This window comes from the organism of the source record quoted next, unplaced genomic scaffold (assembly GCF_019419815.1).
Source record: "Pyrus x bretschneideri cultivar Hongxiangsu unplaced genomic scaffold, Pyrus_bretschneideri_v1 Contig44, whole genome shotgun sequence".
NCBI lineage: Eukaryota > Viridiplantae > Streptophyta > Magnoliopsida > Rosales > Rosaceae > Pyrus > Pyrus x bretschneideri.
Window position 1 is genome coordinate 648,010 of NW_025999768.1, and position 17,940 is coordinate 665,949.

The 17,940-nt window shown below is 37.3% G+C and overlaps 4 protein-coding genes across 5 annotated transcripts; 3 read left to right on the forward strand and 1 right to left on the reverse strand.

Moving 5' to 3' along the window:
• Positions 1-5,523: 5,523 nt before the first annotated feature.
• Positions 5,524-8,537, forward strand: LOC103943923 (derlin-1). The gene is made up of 7 exons (XM_048567012.1): positions 5,524-5,689; positions 6,344-6,479; positions 6,565-6,638; positions 6,895-6,988; positions 7,387-7,515; positions 7,632-7,792; positions 8,187-8,537. The coding sequence occupies exons 1-7, from the start codon at positions 5,673-5,675 to the stop codon at positions 8,305-8,307; spliced, it is 732 nt and encodes a 243-aa protein (XP_048422969.1). The 5' UTR covers positions 5,524-5,672; the 3' UTR covers positions 8,308-8,537.
• Positions 8,538-8,663: 126 nt separating this feature from the next.
• Positions 8,664-11,462, forward strand: LOC125469579 (profilin-2). The gene is made up of 3 exons (XM_048567013.1): positions 8,664-9,456; positions 10,007-10,144; positions 10,334-11,462. The coding sequence occupies exons 1-3, from the start codon at positions 9,328-9,330 to the stop codon at positions 10,466-10,468; spliced, it is 402 nt and encodes a 133-aa protein (XP_048422970.1). The 5' UTR covers positions 8,664-9,327; the 3' UTR covers positions 10,469-11,462.
• Positions 11,463-12,302: 840 nt separating this feature from the next.
• On the forward strand, positions 12,303-13,964 carry LOC125469657 (profilin-2). 2 transcript variants are annotated; one of them, XM_048567284.1, is made up of 4 exons: positions 12,303-12,505; positions 12,755-12,892; positions 13,169-13,311; positions 13,749-13,964. In XM_048567284.1, the coding sequence occupies exons 1-3, from the start codon at positions 12,383-12,385 to the stop codon at positions 13,301-13,303; spliced, it is 396 nt and encodes a 131-aa protein (XP_048423241.1). In that variant the 5' UTR covers positions 12,303-12,382; the 3' UTR covers positions 13,304-13,311; positions 13,749-13,964. The 2 variants fall into 2 exon arrangements, with proteins under 2 accessions (XP_048423241.1, XP_048423242.1); XM_048567285.1 differs by having other exon boundaries at positions 13,414-13,782.
• Positions 13,965-14,415: 451 nt separating this feature from the next.
• LOC125469656 (glucan endo-1,3-beta-glucosidase 13-like) lies at positions 14,416-17,690 on the reverse strand. Its single transcript, XM_048567283.1, has 4 exons — positions 17,388-17,690; positions 14,913-16,193; positions 14,792-14,822; positions 14,416-14,697 (listed from the first exon to the last, which is right to left on the reverse strand). The coding sequence occupies exons 1-4, from the start codon at positions 17,443-17,445 to the stop codon at positions 14,559-14,561; spliced, it is 1,509 nt and encodes a 502-aa protein (XP_048423240.1). The 5' UTR covers positions 17,446-17,690; the 3' UTR covers positions 14,416-14,558.
• Positions 17,691-17,940: the final 250 nt, after the last annotated feature.

Consider the following 17,940-nt stretch of genomic DNA (forward strand, 5'->3'; position numbering starts at 1 on the left):
CACAGCTTGGCAAAGGCTGTCACCACGTTCTCATTCAAAAGCCTGGACGGAAGGGGATTTTATTTGGATTCATTTTACGAAATCTTTTTTATTAATTAATTCAGATTTTTGAAATTTAATTTAATAATTATAAATAAGAATTTATTTTAAAAATTATAATAATTTTAGTTGTTAAATTAAATTTTAAAGATTTAAATTATTTAATGAAGACGACTTGGTGGAAGGGATCTTAGAGGAGCCCTTTCCAGCCTGGACTACCTGGATTGGATTTGATTGTTGTGTGACCATTTGTCTTTGCAAAACGACTTACAACCACTCGCCGGAAATAAACGAAAGCACTAGAAGCTCCCCACGTGGCTTTTCGTTTCTGTTGGCGCCGTCTAATCGGCGTTCGGGACAGTTGTTTTTAATAGAGGCAGATTGTCTGGCCTAATATGGTGCTATTTTCATGTTCTTCTATTTTGTATGATCACGATTAAATCACGTTAATATTTTATATTAATTTTTTTTATAGAGATAAACAAAAAGCAATATGAATATAAAATGTTAACGTGGCTTAATCGTGACCGCACAAATAGGAGGACATGGGGAGAGCACCATAACAGAAGGGCAGACAATCTGCCTCCGTTTTTAATTGGACCAATTTTCATAACACAAATACACCGCTATTGAGAAATCCGGTGCAAATATTTTCACTGTCAACTTGATTAAGCAAAATATAACAAATGATTCATATTTTTAGAGGAAATATTTTTGTTGCTGATTATCTGACTAGCTTGAGCTATAATATGAATCTGGGGTTTGCAGTTTTCATGATCCCCATATGTTGATTCGGATAGTGTTGATGGATGATTGTTCAGGGATCTTTAAGACTCGTTTTGTTTGTTCTGATGCTGTTTCTTAGTTTTGTTTAAAGTTTGTAACCCCCGTATTTAACTCGAAATGAAACACGTACATAATACAACATAATGTCAATATTCTCGTTCTATGAAAGTCCATCCATCTTCCACCGCGTTAACATTATTAACCTTTCATTGGGTGTTGAATTATTTGCTCCTATGACATATTAAGTATGATGACAACTAAACGTCATGAATATTCATCTCATATTTTCAACTATTTCCCTCCCTTTATTTTCTGCTTACTTGTCATTAGATAAGTCATAGGAGCAAATAATTTTATTCAGAAACCTATTTATATCTCATGAAAAGAGTAACTCTAAGTTAACAAGATTTTTTTTTTTTGCGAAAGTCAGTAAAAAAATATCTATCGTATACAGTTTTAACCCTATATCGCATGAATTAAGCATATTTCTGATTAAATTCAAAGACAATTTGAAGAAAAACAAAATGCCCCAACTTAGCAATATACGAACAAGTGAACAAAAGATTGGTGTGAATTCATAACAAAAATTCTAATTGGTCCACAAAATAAAATGGTCGACACAACTAAGTCTTATTCAAGGTGCATGCATGGCCCCAAGAAAAAGAAATTTAATTTCTCGAGTGTCAATATTAATTAAAGGTCATATGCAATGTTTTTTGTTGGGTGCATTTTGGAATGTTTTTCTTTTTATCCATTTTGTCACTAGTGGGGGAGGTTACTTGATTTTATTTTGTTTTGAAAAAGAGAGAAAATTATTGAAATTTGAAATGGTGAGTTAGTATAGTTTAGGTGAGCAAGATAACACATCAACGCTCGATAATCGGCTTCAATTTTTCAAGCTACTATTTTCTTGCGTAGAGCGATAAGGCACAACTCGATAGAAATTCTCTAATCCCACTAATACACTACAATTAGAACTAACTCTTTAAAAGTGTTTTTAAAATGAGTAGAACTGTTGTCGGATAGCGAAAAGCATTTTTTGACAATTTTTTAAGAAACACTTCAACGTACTTTTTTTTTTTTCCAAAAAGTATTTCCCACAAAATGTTTATGAACAACAAAAAAGCTTTTTAGAGAAGCATTTTCAAACTGCGAAACGATAAAAATAAGACAGGTAATTAACTTGATTAATTAGTTGATTAATTAAACCTTCATGATTTTTTGTAGTAATTAACCTTATCTAATTCGTCACCGGTGGGCAGACATATTGATTTGTGGGGAGCAAGCGTGTAGGTATACCACATTTGTTTGTTTGGCAATGTCTCGTTCAAACCATGATGCTTGTTGCATCGCTACGCTTCCAATGTTTCACTATAAAGCCATATAATAATTGTTTCTCATTTTATTTGTCTTTGCGATGATAAGGGTGTTGGAAGATAGTTCATATGGTAAAAAATTTAAGATTTAAAGTCATGTGGTGAAGTTTATTAGGGTTTAGGTTCAAAATTAAAAATTTTCTCAACTCTCCGTTAATTGTTAGCACGTAAGCTAAATATATGAGAATAAAATGGAGAGTGGAAGAAACTTTACATTTTTAGCCTCATATGTGAGGCTCACGAGCTAACAATTAATAGAGAGTTGACAAAATTTTTAATTTTGGGCCTATATCCTAACAGACTTTATCACATGATTTAATTTTATTTTTTTAATACAGGAATTATCTTCCGACTATCCTATCATTACGGAGCTTATTAATCCAATTAAACCTAACCTTTAATCCCACATCCTTAATTAATTATTAGCCAAAAGTAATAGGCTAATAGCAACAACAATATTTAACAATGTAGTACCATTCTGTCGGCTGCCTTTGCTTTGTGTTGCAGGGACAAGAAGCATCATGGGACTTGTGAGTTTACAAACTTAATTTCATGCACTTATTAAGAACTGATGTAATTAATCCGTCCGCAGCAAGACTAGTCGAACTTTTGATGTGAATGCTTGGTCTAGCATCGAGTACTTCTAGTTGTGTGAAACTAAACGAGAGTTGATAAGTCGACCAAATGTGAGAGTAACGTGTGAAATTAAACAAGAGTTGAACTGTCATCAAAATGTGAGGGTAAATGGTATACCATACATTAGAGTGACTATCATGTCTAAAGCAACGCGAGTCCTTCTTCTTTAATGTGAAGGCACACTAGAACCAAGTCCTCCTTATATTTAAGCGTGAAACCGAATGAAAGTCGATCTCTCATCATCATGAGGACAAGAGTAAATTCTTTACCATCAAAGCTTTTGGTGTTGTCATTAGGAAACCACTATCACGTGATCATAATTTTCACACTCCTGTTTACCTGTTTTGCATTCATTCCTTTGTTTCTAGTTTTGGAATTAAATAAATTAAAAGAGAATCAAAAGACAAAAACAAGATGATATGAAAAACATAAAGCGGCTAGTGCTATCCACACACTCATTTTTACTTCTCAAACCTTCCTTAATTTTATGTCATCTAATCGAATGAATTGAAGAAGATCAGTGACCAATAATTAACAAGGGTGTGTGAGAAGTAAAAATAGAGTGTGAATAACACTATCCATAAAAACCGGAAGCGAAGAAACTGAGAGTGCGAAAGAAGAAACCGAAAATCATTGGCCTTAGCTAGCTAGTATACATTGAACGTGCAGTGCATGAACATAGCACACAGCGTATGGTGCATCCATTTCGTTCTAGTTTTGCCCTTTTGGTCTTTTTACAAAACCAACTCAGGTGACTTTTATTTATAACATTTATAGGCAAGCATTTGAGCAGAGCAGCATGGGGTTGCTGGTGAAGATATCAATTAATATATAAGAAGTTGACAGCAGCAGCAGACAGGTCATTCGGGCACACTGTATAATCTCCTACGAAGATTGGGTAGGTTTGGTTTGGTCCACCAGGACCATAATTGGTGCAGTGACGATATTCTTCTAAATCAAACCATAAATTATGGAAATTTAAGACTAACTAATTCTTAATCATGCATTAGGACCCTCTAGAACCCACTGCATAATGATCAGTTTAGGTGAAACGTATGATGAAGGTATGTCTCCCTATAAATGTTTCATGCAACCTTTTCTCTTCTTAGTCAATGAGTTGTAGCTTAAATAGAATTGTGATATTAAATCTTATAAGTGGTGGATTTCGAGATCACATTGGGAAAAAAAAAGTACTTTGTATGTATTTATAAGTACTTGAATTACTATTTATATTATTAATGGATTTTAAAGAGTTTTAACGAAAAACTCATGGTACTATTTATTTTAATGAAAAATCACATTTTTACATTAAAAGTCAATTATAATATTATTCATTTTACCCTTTATTTTGTCTCTATCGTTAAAATTCAAAGTTTTCAAATCATTTTCATTAGTTTTCCTTTAATTTTATGGTGAAACACAACTTTATTCATGGTATCAGACCAAGTTGGTCTATGTGTGAAGTCTGATGCCCACACGTGCCCCACATCACCCAATTGTATTGTCTACGTGCTAAGCTTGAAATTCACCACACATCAAAGAGTACAATAGTGTAGTCCTACGCAAATGCATGAAGATGCGCAAGGGTAGACTCGCTCAATGACAAGGGTGGTCAGCTGTACACCCAAACTGTGAAAAATCTCCGCACCAGACTGCATTTGCCCACCCAGTAGTTGGGAGAGGAAAGTTGGTGTGGGGCTGCATATTACGCGGATGTGAGGGTAAAAGAGTTTCATATGGGTAAAAAGAGAAACCTTACAAAAATTTATAAGAGGTTAGACTACTATTTATATTGCCAATTGGTTTTATAGTAAAGCCCAACTTTCTTTATGATATCAGAGCAAGTTGGCTCACGTGTGATGCCCAGTGGCCATACGTACTCTACGTCACCCAATTTGGATTGTCCACGTGTTTGCTTGAAAATTGATCACACGTGAGGAGCATATGAGGATGTGAAGGTAAAAGAGTTCCACATCAATGAAAAAAGATACTTTGCAAGAACTTATAAGACGTTGAACTATTCTCTATATTATCAATTGATTTTATAATGGAGCTTAACCCTCTTCACATTTATCCTTTTCTACCCAAAACTAGTGGCCATATTTAGCCTCTCTCTTCCATTTCAACCCCATTTCACCAAAATTCACCCACTTTAACTAAATTTCTTCATCTCAACTTCCTTAATCACCCTGACCTCACAATTGATAAGATCCACTTACCAACACAGAAATAAATTTAGGCAAGAACTCCAGACCAAGATACATCTCTCCACCAAGGAATTTTTTTTTGAATCTGCCACTAAATCTTATCATATATATAAGGGAAGTGTTATTGGCACTCCAAAAATCTCATTCTACACTTCTCACAAGTGTATTTTTATTTCCAAATATAAAAATTTGAAATGTAGAATGAGATTTTTGGAGTGCTAATAACAATTCCCATATACAAAAGAAAATTTAATCCCATATTGAACTCCTAACTTTTGGGTCAGTGACCTGTAGGCTCAGTGGCCCAGATACCCCATAGCCAACTGATAACTTTTGGGTCAATTCCTAGCCCAACTTCAATTCATAGGGCTCAACCCAACAAGCACATGCTCAGCCCAATTAACAACCCAATTGCAAGCAGTTCGCACGTGTGAGTATTAAAAAACGTGTACGAAAGCGATAGACTTGGAGAAGCTTCCGGTTCTGGGTGGTCGTTTTTGTATGAGCAACCCTCTTCTTCCCTTGCCTTCAAATCGAAGTTATTAGATCGAACCGAGCAATTAGGAACTGGACAGAGATCTCAACTGGGTCACCGCTCAAATTAGCTTTCTTCAATTCTGGTTCACCCATGTCTTCTCCTGCCGAGTAATACTAATACCCTCTTCTTTCTTCTCTCTATTTCGTTCTCAGATTCATAGATTATTATTATAAATTATTTCTGCCATTATACTTGAATTTATATATTGGGTTTTGATTTTGGTGCTGTTAAATTTTACTAGGTTGCATTTGATGGTGTTTTTGTTTAGCTATGTTTTAGCAGCAATTTGAATCCTAAACTTGAATTCAACTGTGTTGTGTACAACATGATAAACCCTTTTTTTTTTTTGGAGAAAAGATGATAAACCCAATTCTTAAATGGGAGTTCTTGAGATGCTGGTGTTGGTTATATTAAATGTTTTAGAGTGTTTGCATTGGTTTCATGGCCCTGAGGACTTTGAGTTGCTGCCCCAAGAAATCGGGTTTTTGTGATTGTGGATTGGACAGATTAGCTGAGTTAGGCATTGTTGTGGGTGTATAACTTCCAGATGAAGTTAGCATAGCAACGAGCGGTTTATTGGATTGATGACAATATAGGGTTTGATTAATATATTGTATATGATTTTATCTTCATAATGGCTCTGCTCTTGTCCACGATGATTGAGTACGATCATCCAGCTATCTTGTGCATCTTATTGTTTTCCCTGAAGATACAGTTGCTCCGATTGCAAGTTACAACCATATATTATTTGCTTGTTTCAGATGGTATCAGTCACTCCCACCCATAAGCAAGGCTTATGGTACCCTCTGTGTAATTGCAACGACAACCTTTCAATTGGGGCTTTATGATTGGGAAAGTATTGCATTAGTGCATAAACTAGTATTCTCACATTTCCAGGTATGTATCCCATCAGATAATATAAGATTTGTGCTTAGTTGTGAAGATATCAATTGGGGATTTTGACCTTCACCATTCTTTGTAGGTTTGGAGGTTGTTTACAAACTTCTTTTTCCTTGGAAACTTCTCCGTCAACTTTGGAATCCGCCTTCTGATGATGTAAGTAATAGTTCTGTAGTATACCTAGTCAGATGAACTGAAAATAGATCTTTGTGAGTCTATACTTCTGGAAGTAATAGTTATATAGGATATCTAGTGATACTTCTCCTTTTGAAAGCATACAACTTTCCCTTTAATGCAGCATGTTATCTAGTCGGAGACAGATTTGTACTTCTTCAACTAATGGATCAACTGATATTTGAATAATGAACATGATTATTCATGCACTAATACAAAAATGTTAATTATTGCACAGAGCAAGATATGGAGTTCAACTTGAAAAGGGACCATTTGATCGACGAACAGCAGATTTCTTATGGATGATGATATTTGGAGCCACGACATTATTGGTGCGTGAGTTGTCATCATCATACTTTTGCTTTTTAGTCTGTTTCTTCAGAAAGGTCAAGTCTGTTTTGCTGTGGTGTCTAGGCTAACTTACAGTCACATAAGCTGTCTAGAAATTAAAGGGGAATTGATTTTTTTTTTTTTTATAACTCAAAAGGCCGATTTTACTTCGTTTTTACTCTTCATCATGTATCCTTTTTATCTTCCTGTTCAGTGTCAATCTACTATTGCAGCCTTTTGTTTCACAGGGAAATATACTATTGAAATTTTTTAACTTAAGGAAGTTGTTGCGCTTTTGATTATGTCTCATATAGTGTAGCTTGATAGGATCTTATTGTCAGTGAATTGTACTCCAATCATATTTCCCGTTTTCATCTTTACTCTCGTCTTGAAATTTTAGGTTTTATCTGCTATCCCGATATTTTATTCTCCTTTCTTGGGAATATCTCTCGTGTTCATGCTTGTTTATGTCTGGAGTAGAGAATTTCCAAATGCCAACGTCAACATATATGGTCTCGTGCAACTTAAGGTACGGACATTGGTATACATTCAAAGTTTCTCTTGGGTGCTTCTGTTTTGTAATTTATCTGCATCTACTTATTCATAATGTCTGGTGAATGCAATTTCTGTATATTGTGATTGCAGGCGTTTTATCTTCCCTGGGCAATGCTTGCCTTGGACGTCATCTTTGGTTCCCCAATTATGCCAGATCTGCTGGGAATCATTGCCGGACATCTGTTTTACTTCTTGACTGTGTTGCATCCATTGGCAGGTGGAAAGAACATATTACAAACTCCGAGATGGGTGTATCCTTACTCGATTCATTTATTTATTTTTTTAAAGTTGCAAAGTAATTCGTGCAAAATCGAAGCTATCATATTGCTATTCATTCTCCTTCACATATCATCTGTTTGAACTTTAGTTTCTTCTGTGCTTGCCTACTGCATTCTACTTGTAGCTCATTGCACTCAAGTTTTAGTTTCGTATTTGGATCACCACATTTGCATACCTAAATAAATGTAGCTCATCCATGTTCTACGTATCATAATCGTCCTCTTTTTGCAGTATAGCTGTCACGCTTTACTGGGCATTGCCATACTTTAGCGCTACATGGTACTAATTGATTTATCACTCGTCAATTAATCGTACTCACTTGAAGGTAGTTTGTCCATAAAGATTTCCTTAACTGTTACTGAACAGACGTAAAATAGTTGCAAGATGGAGGATAGGAGCTCCTCCACCAACTAGCAGAACCCAACCACCTCCCCCAGCTGCTGCTGGTGTGGCTTTCAGAGGGAGGTCTTATCGACTTCGTGAGTGATTGTGATCTGCAAAGGTGATGAGATTTTTCCGATCATTTCAACTTTCTCACTTTTTTGGAGGCCGAAACTAACAAGCAGAAAGGAAGCAATTTAATCATAGTGCCATAATTGTTGCAAATGTAGAAAAAAATTCCTTCCCCATTGAGGATACGTTTTCATAGTTTGTTGAACTCGTGAAGTTGTGTAAGTTACTATGAATGCCAATGATGCAGAGAAATTTTTTTACCAATTTTTCGTTCTTGGTGCACCATATGTTTGAATTTAAATACGATAGCTCAAAATTTTGTTACCAATTGATCCAACAGATGATGTATGATAATCAAATTGTCAACTTGAATTAGAAATTCTTGGTGCAAGACGTTCTTTTCTTCATTACAAAATAGACAGGATATTGTCGAGAATGCATTAATAGTATATCCATACATTCCATTGGCTTACAATGATAATTACGTGTTTTTTATATCATAATGACGGATTAAAGAGCAGACGTCTATTCCAAAATTGGACTACATCATTAAACAGCTTGTAGGTCTTGGTTATACGATTTTTTTTGGATAGTTTGGAGATTTGAGAGAAAAAGAAAAGGGAATAGGCATTTCTGTTGGCAATTTCAGGTAAGAGTATGATGGATGGATTTGGAGAGAAATGAGATTTGGGATAAACAGCAATATTTCTCGAACAGAAACAGAGGGAAAATGGTCAAAGTGGAGCAAAGACCAAGGACAAAGCGACACGTGGCAGCATGAATATGAAGGATAGAGAGAAGGGAGGTGAGCCATCAGATGAGATCCATGTTTCTCTCCCCCCACATTTCTCTCTCCTCCCTCTGCTTATAATTTGCTTCCTCAAACTAACCCCAATGGAGTAACCAAACCACAACATTAATAACTCCACCAAACAAACAAATCACTTCGTCCTTCAGAAAACAATCCTCACAGCTACCTGTATAACAACAAAGAATAGCACCACAAGCAACACAGAAGACAGACTCTTGCATTACAAGATCGAGGTAATCGAAAATGTCGTGGCAGACCTACGTGGACGACCACTTGATGTGTGACATTGACGGCCAGGGACAGCATCTCACCGCCGCTGCCATCGTCGGTCTTGATGGAAGTGTCTGGGCCAAGAGCTCTTCCTTCCCTCAGGTCCAACCCTACCCCGCTCCACCTTTCACCATTTGCATGCTTTCCTTTGTGCTTTCTTTTCGGACTTGTGTTTCGGATAATACTTGGTTGTATCGTCACACTGTACACAGAGACGATCTTGAAGCTTCAATCGTCATGGTTAATATTCCTGTCCACAATCTGACAACATAGTATATTACCATCGTCTTCGTTGTATGTATTTGGTGTTCAATATAATTGTACTACATGATTTACTTCATCTGATCCATATATTCAAAATATCATAGGATAGTGATTTCTTAGAGAAATATGTTACCAAACAATATATGGTTATATTGGCATATTGGGAATCGAAACACACATTCATCCATAAATCGTCGTGATTAATACTACGAGTTCACAGTTTGACACCATAATATACTTATATTTCCGTCTTTATTGTATGTTGGTTTGTGTTCAATGTAGCTGTTTGCATGCAGCATTGTGAATCTGTGGTTGATCTCTTTCACACAGAAATGCATGTGCTTGTGGATTTACTTAGGGAACATTATATATCAATCTTTACTTGCAGTTTAAGCCAGAGGAGATGACTGGTATCAACAAGGATTTCGAGGAACCGGGTCACCTTGCTCCAACTGGCTTGCACCTTGGAGGCACAAAGTACATGGTAATCCAGGGAGAGCCTGGCGCTGTCATTCGTGGCAAGAAGGTACGAGCTTTCATAATGTCGATAATGTATTAATAACATGTCATTACGTTTTGTTAGCTCAATGATATTGACGCATTATCGATTTCATATCAACAATTTGTTCTTTTGTCCGTTCCATATATAGTCGGACTACAGGTATTCAATGCACAAGTTTTAGACTAAGATATTCTTCCTACTTTGGTTTCGCAGGGCTCTGGAGGAATCACCATAAAGAAAACTGGGCAAGCTCTAGTATTCGGAATCTACGAAGAACCAGTGACTCCAGGGCAGTGCAACATGGTGGTTGAGAGGTTGGGCGATTACCTCGTTGATCAGGGCCTGTAGGCTAATTAATATTATACCATGTTCATCATCTCCTAGTATTTCAATTTTGGATTTTATTTTTATGTTTCTATTATTTTTGTTTCGGGGTTTTGGTTCCCAGTCTGCATCTCCTTCATCCAAAACCCTAAAAACTGGTGGTGAAGTTGGTGCAGACAATAACCATGTGACAAGGACTAAAAGCAGTTGTTTGGTGTTTGAAATTGTTCAAATTGCATAAACTCTATATTTTTTTGTATCCTTTTATTCCCTCCCTATTTTCGTTAATTTCTTGTAGTTTTTCTTAAAGAATCTCTACGCCTGGCAAAAGCTTGCCAGCACATATTTGCATAGCTGGTTGTGAGTATGTGATTTGGTTTTTTTTTTTTTTTTTTTTTTTCTCATGAAAATTATGAGAATGTGCTCTCTACACGTTTAGTACAATAATGAATCAAACAACTACTTGCATATAAAGAAGGACGTGTCCATGGGATGAGGGAAACTTATCAACAACAGAATTATCAATTTAAAGGTATTTTAGTTAATGAGATATATGTTAACTTTTTCATACGACAATGCATAATAGACTTAAGATATCGTAGATGTGACATTTCGATTGCATGAAAGTTCTTTCTTAATCATTGATGCACTTGTAAGCCACATTGCTAGTTGGCAACCATTGATCTTCAAATAATACATCCTCCCATTTTGGTGTTTGATTAATGGTTTTGCTGGCAAGGGAATACTTGTCATCTTTTTTGTTTTAATGGTGGGGAAAATCTACCATCGTGGATTGCCATTTTTTAAAAAGAAATGAGAAGGACCTCAGAATTGTAAGTTACTGCATGTCCTCACGTATCATAGAGAATATCTCCAAATCAAAAAAAAGAAAAAGGACTTCTTTGGGAAAGTGATAGGACAGAAATCTAAGTTAACTGTTAGGGTTAAGAAAAAGAATCTGATCTAGGTCGACACGGAGAGATCTAAGAGGTGGAAGAGGGTGGTCGTTGATGAATGAGATTCACTTTGGATTTATGTGTTGGGAGTTCGCGGAATAAAGGGAGAAAGAGATTCAGATCGTTTAAGTTTTTGAGTTGTTGTGAGGTGGATTAGTGTAGTGGATTAATTGGGGCAGTATGGTTAAATTAAGTGGTTCGAATCTCTCAGTTCGCAGACTCTGGACACAGAGATTAAGAGTGGATCTCAATCCAACCATTGAAATCTATGAGTGGTCAAATGCCAACCCCAAGAGAGTGATAGAGAGTCTAAAGGCAGTTTTGAGTCTTTGTGAAAGTCAGAGATACTTTGGACTTCCGAAATTAACAAATAGTAGTAGTTTAGGCATATAAAAAATTTCATTAATCAGGCCAAGTGCTTCCCATTTTTCCCTTTGGAAACACTTCTAAGAGAAAACGGTGCTTGTTAAAAAAATATTCAAAGTACTTCGCTTCTTACCCCAAAATACTTTTAAAATGTTTGACAAACAACTATTTATAAAATGAAAGTGTTTTTACTCTTTAAGAAGTATTTTTAACTCTCTAAAAGCATCCAAACGAGTTCTAGTAATCACACAAATTCCAACCATATAAATATATTGAACACATAATATCTCCTAACTATATGTTTTTTTTAGGGGAAAAATCACTTGATACATCCTTTTTTTTTTTTTTTTTATAAGAAAAAAATGGTATCCGACCAAAAAATGGTAAAAAAATTCTGAATTAAATTGATTCACCCTTCAGACAAAAAACAAAAATAAAAATAACATATTTAAAAACAGCGTGCGTTGTTTGAACGCTGGCTGTTGAGTATAGAAGACAGAGGCTTGAAACGAGAGCTGAATTTCCTCCGCAGACACCCCAAAACCTCCGATTCAGCAGCAAATCCCACCAGACACACACAAACCTACGAAAAACCTCATAAAAAAACAGAAACAAGATGTCGTGGCAAACGTACGTCGACGACCATCTGATGTGCGAAATCGAAGGCAACCACCTCTCCGCCGCCGCCATCATCGGCCACGACGGCAGCGTCTGGGCCCAGAGTGCCACCTTCCCTCAGGTACCCATCGTTTTTTCTCACTCTCTTCTCACAATAACACTTCAAATTTTCAATTTTTATGATCCCATCTTGCTTAAATCTTAGATTTTGGTGGGCAAGTCAGAGTTTGATTCAGTAAACAAATCCATTTCTGCGATCTGTGATTTGGGTTTTCATCTGATCGAATCGTTGGATGTTATAATTTTATAAAGATTTGTGCTTAATTATTGATTGATTAGTGTTTTGGTTGTTTTTGTTTGGGATAATTAGTTGAAGCCTGAGGAGGTGACTGGCATTATGAATGACTTCAATGAACCGGGTTCACTTGCTCCGACCGGGCTGTATCTTGGAGGGACCAAATACATGGTCATCCAGGGTGAACCAGGAGTTGTGATTCGAGGAAAGAAGGTAATTTTCATCGCTTAATTTGATTCATTCGTTCCAATACTTACAACCCACATGCATGATTCATGCCTATGCATTTTGGTTTCGGGAAATACTCGCATATAGAACCGGTTACATGACTTTTAATCAAAATTAGGATTCATGCCTATGCATTTTGGTTTTGGGAAATACTCGCAGATTAGTTTCCATTTCATTTGTAACGGGTTCCAATTGTGCGTATTTCCCTTTAGTTTCTTGTTTTCATGGTTTTTTATCTGGGTTTGGTCACTTTAATTTCAGGGCCCTGGTGGTGTTACTGTCAAGAAGAGCACTATGGCTTTGCTGATCGGGATTTATGACGAGCCGATGACTCCTGGCCAATGCAACATGGTTGTCGAAAGGCTTGGCGATTATCTTGTTGAGCAGGGTCTCTAAATACCTTGGTATGTTGTTCGCTCCTTTACTTGAGAGAAACTTACATACAACTATGATGTCGCTACAAGCCAACGAAGCACTTTCATGTGGAAAAGTTATAATACATGCAGATTCAGTGCTTGACCAGGAGTGCATTTTTGCTCGCCGTCCTTAAGAAACGGTGAACATTACACCACATTAATCCCCATTGGATGAGTGTGATTTACTCTATTTGTTACACAAATCTCAAAATTTAAACTTATCCAACAACACTTAATGTGGTGGTGATGCGCACAGCGTAAGAGTAGTGAGCAAAAATGCTCTTGTTTGTTTGGCTTGGGATACGATCACGGTGTATCCTAGTTTACGCAAGCTCTTATGCTTTTACTTAGGGAAATCCTCTCGATTTCTATAGAAGTTTTCATCTGCACATCCTAACCCGTCTGCTGGAATTGTTTTGTTGCAGTGAGAAGAACTACCTGTGTTGCTAGCATTGGAACCTCGTTTGGAAACAAAGTTTGGTGCTTGAGAACTGATGATTATTGGTCTTGTATTATTGTCTTTGTACTTCTTTGATGATTTGTATTGTATGATTTTCAAGTGAGGTGCTTGCCCAATGGATTTCAGTAAATGGATGTGCCAAATTAATTTGCATGAATTTATAGAAATTCTATTTTTATCATGGTTTTTCTCCGGTTTTCAGTGAACGGTTCTTTGTTTACAAGATATGATCCCGGTGTAACACCGTTGAATTCAGGGGAAGCCGTGTTAGTATCGAGTCGATGAAATCTGTGTGTGTGGCACCCTTGACTCAGGGGAAGCCGTGTTAGCATCGGGGCGTCGGGTCGATGAAATCTACGTATGTGACATTCCGGCTTCCGTTGAGGTGATGGCGGCCGAAGTTACAGGCACAGTTACGATTGTAATGCTTGGAAGTGTATTTTAATTCCTCTTGCTGAACTTTAATCGATTCATAAACTTCAGTATTGCCTCGACATATTGCAGATGTTCATCGTAGCTACATCGATTCGTCCTCTCCAATTGAGGCGTGAAGTTTCAACATAAGATGCAACATCTTTAGTTCAAACTTAAACCTCTTGTGTGCAAAAATATGTAATTCACGTGATCGCATCTTCAGAAGACGAAGCACTATCATACAAAACTTGGGGAGCAGTTTGATGTTCAGCAATTACATTCCCCTTGAAAATGGGGCAAAAACTTTCAAACCAACGCCGCTCCCTGCGTCACACTAATCACCGGAATACAAGAATCGCCATTATCTGGTATCCGGGGAAAGAAACGACATGAAAGTCACCAGAAAGCAACTACAAATCCACACCGGAACTCCGCTCATTGTGGAAGAGGAAGAAGTAGAAGATATTGCAGTCGTATTACTTGGCACGGTTTTGTTGCTCCTGTACAAAAGTTGCAAAACAAGAAAAGCTAGGTAAATATGGAGTGCAACATTAACAAACAGAATCCGTAGGGTTTCGTATATATAAAACTTACCCAGTAGTCATATAGATGCAGTTGTCATAGCCTGCACAAACAGAGGAAATTAGTTAGTTTTCAGCGAGAGTTGTAAAAGAAATTCAATTTAAGAGCGGAGTTTGGATCCGTGAATACATACTTGGGTTCTTATCGACCTTGAACCCTGTTCCTCCGAAACTGCAAGCAATATCAGTGGCCCCATTTTGCTGGTAATAACTGTTGAATGCGTACGACGCATGAGAAACGGTATTATCTGGCTCGAAACAAGGCTGGCTAGGCTGAATAGCTCTACAGTCCACATTCCCAGGACCACAAGCCCAATCCAAGGCATTCTGTAAGTCGAGTTCAGAAGCCTTACTCGAAGCAATGCACCATGTCGGTGTCGTTCCATTTGAACTGGTAACATTAGTCTCTGTAATCATATCCACCGAACTTTTTCCAGTGAAATCCAGGTTGTAGACGCTAGTCTGGTCTGGGTAAAATAGCCCCCAGTTCCTCTCAGATTCCAACCCTGGCTTCCTATTTTCGTTGAACAAAGAGAAGATGTACACATCCAGCCTCTCTCCGGGCTTTGCAGGAGTGCCAGTGTTGTTAATGACATGGCGAATCAAATTGGTATTGTAAGTTTGTGCATTATCAGGAGTTGCAGCTGTCTCTTTAGGCGATCCTTTTGAAGGCCAGCCCGTCTCAGTGACCATAACTTTGATTGTTTTGAAATTCAGGGCCATCAGCGCGTAATATATAGCGTCAATCTGAGCATCGAGCATGTTAGTGTATATCAAACCAGTGTTTGGATCAATAACTTCTGACGATGCATCAAATAGAGCGTAATCCAAAGTGACATTGCTTGGAGAATCTCTGTAAGCATAGTATGGATAAATATCAACCATGAAGGGTGACTGGTTTTCAGCGAGGAATTCCAACAGCGGTTTCAGGAAAGACGCATGGCTGCTATTAAAAGCCCCTGCTGAGGGAGGAAATGATCGGGACAGAACACCGAGGGAATGTGTGCTTGATAATTTGATCTTCTTAGACAGACCAACTTTTTTTAAGGCTGTGAGGACATTTCTCATGGCTGGCATTACTTGGGCAGAGAAATTACTGGAACTCTCAGTAACTTCAGCTCCAACCGTTATGTATGTGATCTTCGTCCCTGGGTAGTAAGGCAGGATGCTGTTCTTGAGCCAAGTGTCTACATTGGATTGGAACTGTGAAAACGCCAACAAATCTGAATTTGGAACCCCAATCATAAGTTCAACGCCAGTGTTTGCAAAGGCCTTGAGAACTTGTATGTTGGAGTCGTAAATCCTAACATATTTAATGTTATGGAGCTGCACAAGCTGCGCTGCTTTGTCAGGCGTCGGAAGATCATCAGCATTTCTACCGTAGCAAATTCCAATGGTACTTCCTCGGCAAACATCTGTCACAAAGATCAACAAGATTCAAACAAATGAAACTCATTCAATTCAAAAATGTCCGGTAACTCAAACACACAAACACCTACTGAAAAGATCGTATGACCATCAACGGATAGTGGTCTTCCAGCCAAGGTCTACCATTAAACCCGAAACCCTATTACCAAGTCCCGTAACAAATTCCTAGTGATAGTTAAACAATGTCAAAATCCATTAATTATTCGGAATAATCGGTTCCTCTCAAGAACAATTGCGGCATCAGCAATGAACCCTTCCAACTGCTGAAATTTCAAATTTGAATACTTTCCACTTGACCATATCATATTGTATATGGCCAAGCCAAGATAGGGTCCCCAAAAGCTCAATTATTGCATTCTCTGTCCAAATGGATATCCCAAAATCCCACCCACATGGAAAAAAAAGGTTAAAGATGCAGAGATGGTAGAGGACCTTAAAAAAGAAATTCATTAATTTGGCATTGCCCCTTTAAGATCTATATAAATAAGGTTCCAACTTCAAAACAAGTATATTAGGTAACCTTAATAAATACTTAACAAAGAGAAATGCTAGAGACTCTTAAAGTGGGACTCTCCATGCCTGACACCTCATAGTTTAACGTCAATTCTCGTGCTAATATTATAAAACGTTGTGCCAAAAACTGAGAATCTATAGAAAGTTTCACTTTTGACAGCCTCCTTAGCATCTCTCCTTAACTAAATATACCTAGCTGACCAAAATAAAATTTAAATAAAATTTTTATCATAATTTGAGCGATATTTTAATCTAATCTAAGAAACGAAGACAAAGGGACTCCTCTTCTTTAAAAAAATATGGAAGCTTGAATACTTTAAGCTCCTAAATTCTTAGAATTTCACACACCATATTGAAAAAAAAGGTAAACATGAGAAAAAGATCCCATAATGAGCAATAATGCAGCAAAAATAGTAACTTGCAAGAAACCGCACCGACATTCAACATTTTCCTTTTTTTGTGTGCATAATGTGTGTGAATTTCTCTAAAAGCACTTGGTGAAAACAAAGATCCAAATAAGTAATAAGCCAAATAAGAAAAATCACTTCTTGAACAAAGAAATCCCACTTGAAAGCACTTCAAACACCATCATCAACATTGCCCATGAAAAGAGAAAGTAAGCAAAAACGACAGAGATAAATAAGAAGAACCCAGAAAGAAAAACAAACCCAAAAGTGTAAGCAGCACTGAAGTGGCAATGACAAGCCGGAAGAACCCACTTCCCATTTGCTCTCTTTCCTTCTTCTCTCAAACAGCTTCTGCTTGTGCTTTTCTCCTTCCTCTCTGAGCTCCAACCAATTTCTTCAACGTTCTTCTCCTTCCCTCTTGTGAATAGCAACGGCTCCCTTGTCCTTACTCCTTTATGCTCTGGTCAGAGTCAGAGCTCGATCGTGAAAGCACTTAAGCTAATAAGCACTTTTGGATGTACGCATGTATAGTTATAAGTAGGGGGAAGAAGCTTTTCAGGATTATTACTGCTTGTGTCAGCGGAAGGACCGGACTTGGCAGTTGATTATAAAATGTAGTTAATTCAAAGGCATCGGGTCCGTTTGCTTCTGTTTCCCACTGTTAGCTGCTACTGTTGGTTTTCTGCTTGCCTCGATTAAATATTTAGAATATTAGGATTTTAAAGTGAATATTTGCAGGTAAAACTTCTCTTTGTCTATTGCTTTTGGATTTTGGTCTGCTGGGTAAAATCTAGAACTACCATGCTACAAGTTA

Excerpts from the sequence above, each read along its gene's own strand:
- LOC103943923 (XM_048567012.1), top strand. Across the intron at positions 6,989-7,386 it reads TTGGAGCCACGACATTATTG|GTTTTATCTGCTATCCCGAT; the intron begins GTGCGTGAGTTG and ends TTGAAATTTTAG. Across the intron at positions 7,516-7,631 it reads ATGGTCTCGTGCAACTTAAG|GCGTTTTATCTTCCCTGGGC; the intron begins GTACGGACATTG and ends TTGTGATTGCAG.
- LOC125469579 (XM_048567013.1), top strand. The coding sequence starts at position 9,328 with ATGTCGTGGCAGACCTACGTGGACGACCACTTGATGTGTGACATTGAC. Across the intron at positions 9,457-10,006 it reads AGAGCTCTTCCTTCCCTCAG|TTTAAGCCAGAGGAGATGAC; the intron begins GTCCAACCCTAC and ends CTTTACTTGCAG. Across the intron at positions 10,145-10,333 it reads CTGTCATTCGTGGCAAGAAG|GGCTCTGGAGGAATCACCAT; the intron begins GTACGAGCTTTC and ends TTGGTTTCGCAG.
- LOC125469656 (XM_048567283.1), bottom strand. The coding sequence starts at position 17,445 with ATGGGAAGTGGGTTCTTCCGGCTTGTCATTGCCACTTCAGTGCTGCTT. Across the intron at positions 16,194-17,387 it reads AGTGCTGCTTACACTTTTGG|ATGTTTGCCGAGGAAGTACC; the intron begins GTTTGTTTTTCT and ends TCTTTGTGACAG. Across the intron at positions 14,698-14,791 it reads TGCATCTATATGACTACTGG|GAGCAACAAAACCGTGCCAA; the intron begins GTAAGTTTTATA and ends ACTTTTGTACAG.
- LOC125469657 (XM_048567284.1), top strand. The coding sequence starts at position 12,383 with ATGTCGTGGCAAACGTACGTCGACGACCATCTGATGTGCGAAATCGAA. Across the intron at positions 12,506-12,754 it reads AGAGTGCCACCTTCCCTCAG|TTGAAGCCTGAGGAGGTGAC; the intron begins GTACCCATCGTT and ends TGGGATAATTAG. Across the intron at positions 12,893-13,168 it reads TTGTGATTCGAGGAAAGAAG|GGCCCTGGTGGTGTTACTGT; the intron begins GTAATTTTCATC and ends CTTTAATTTCAG.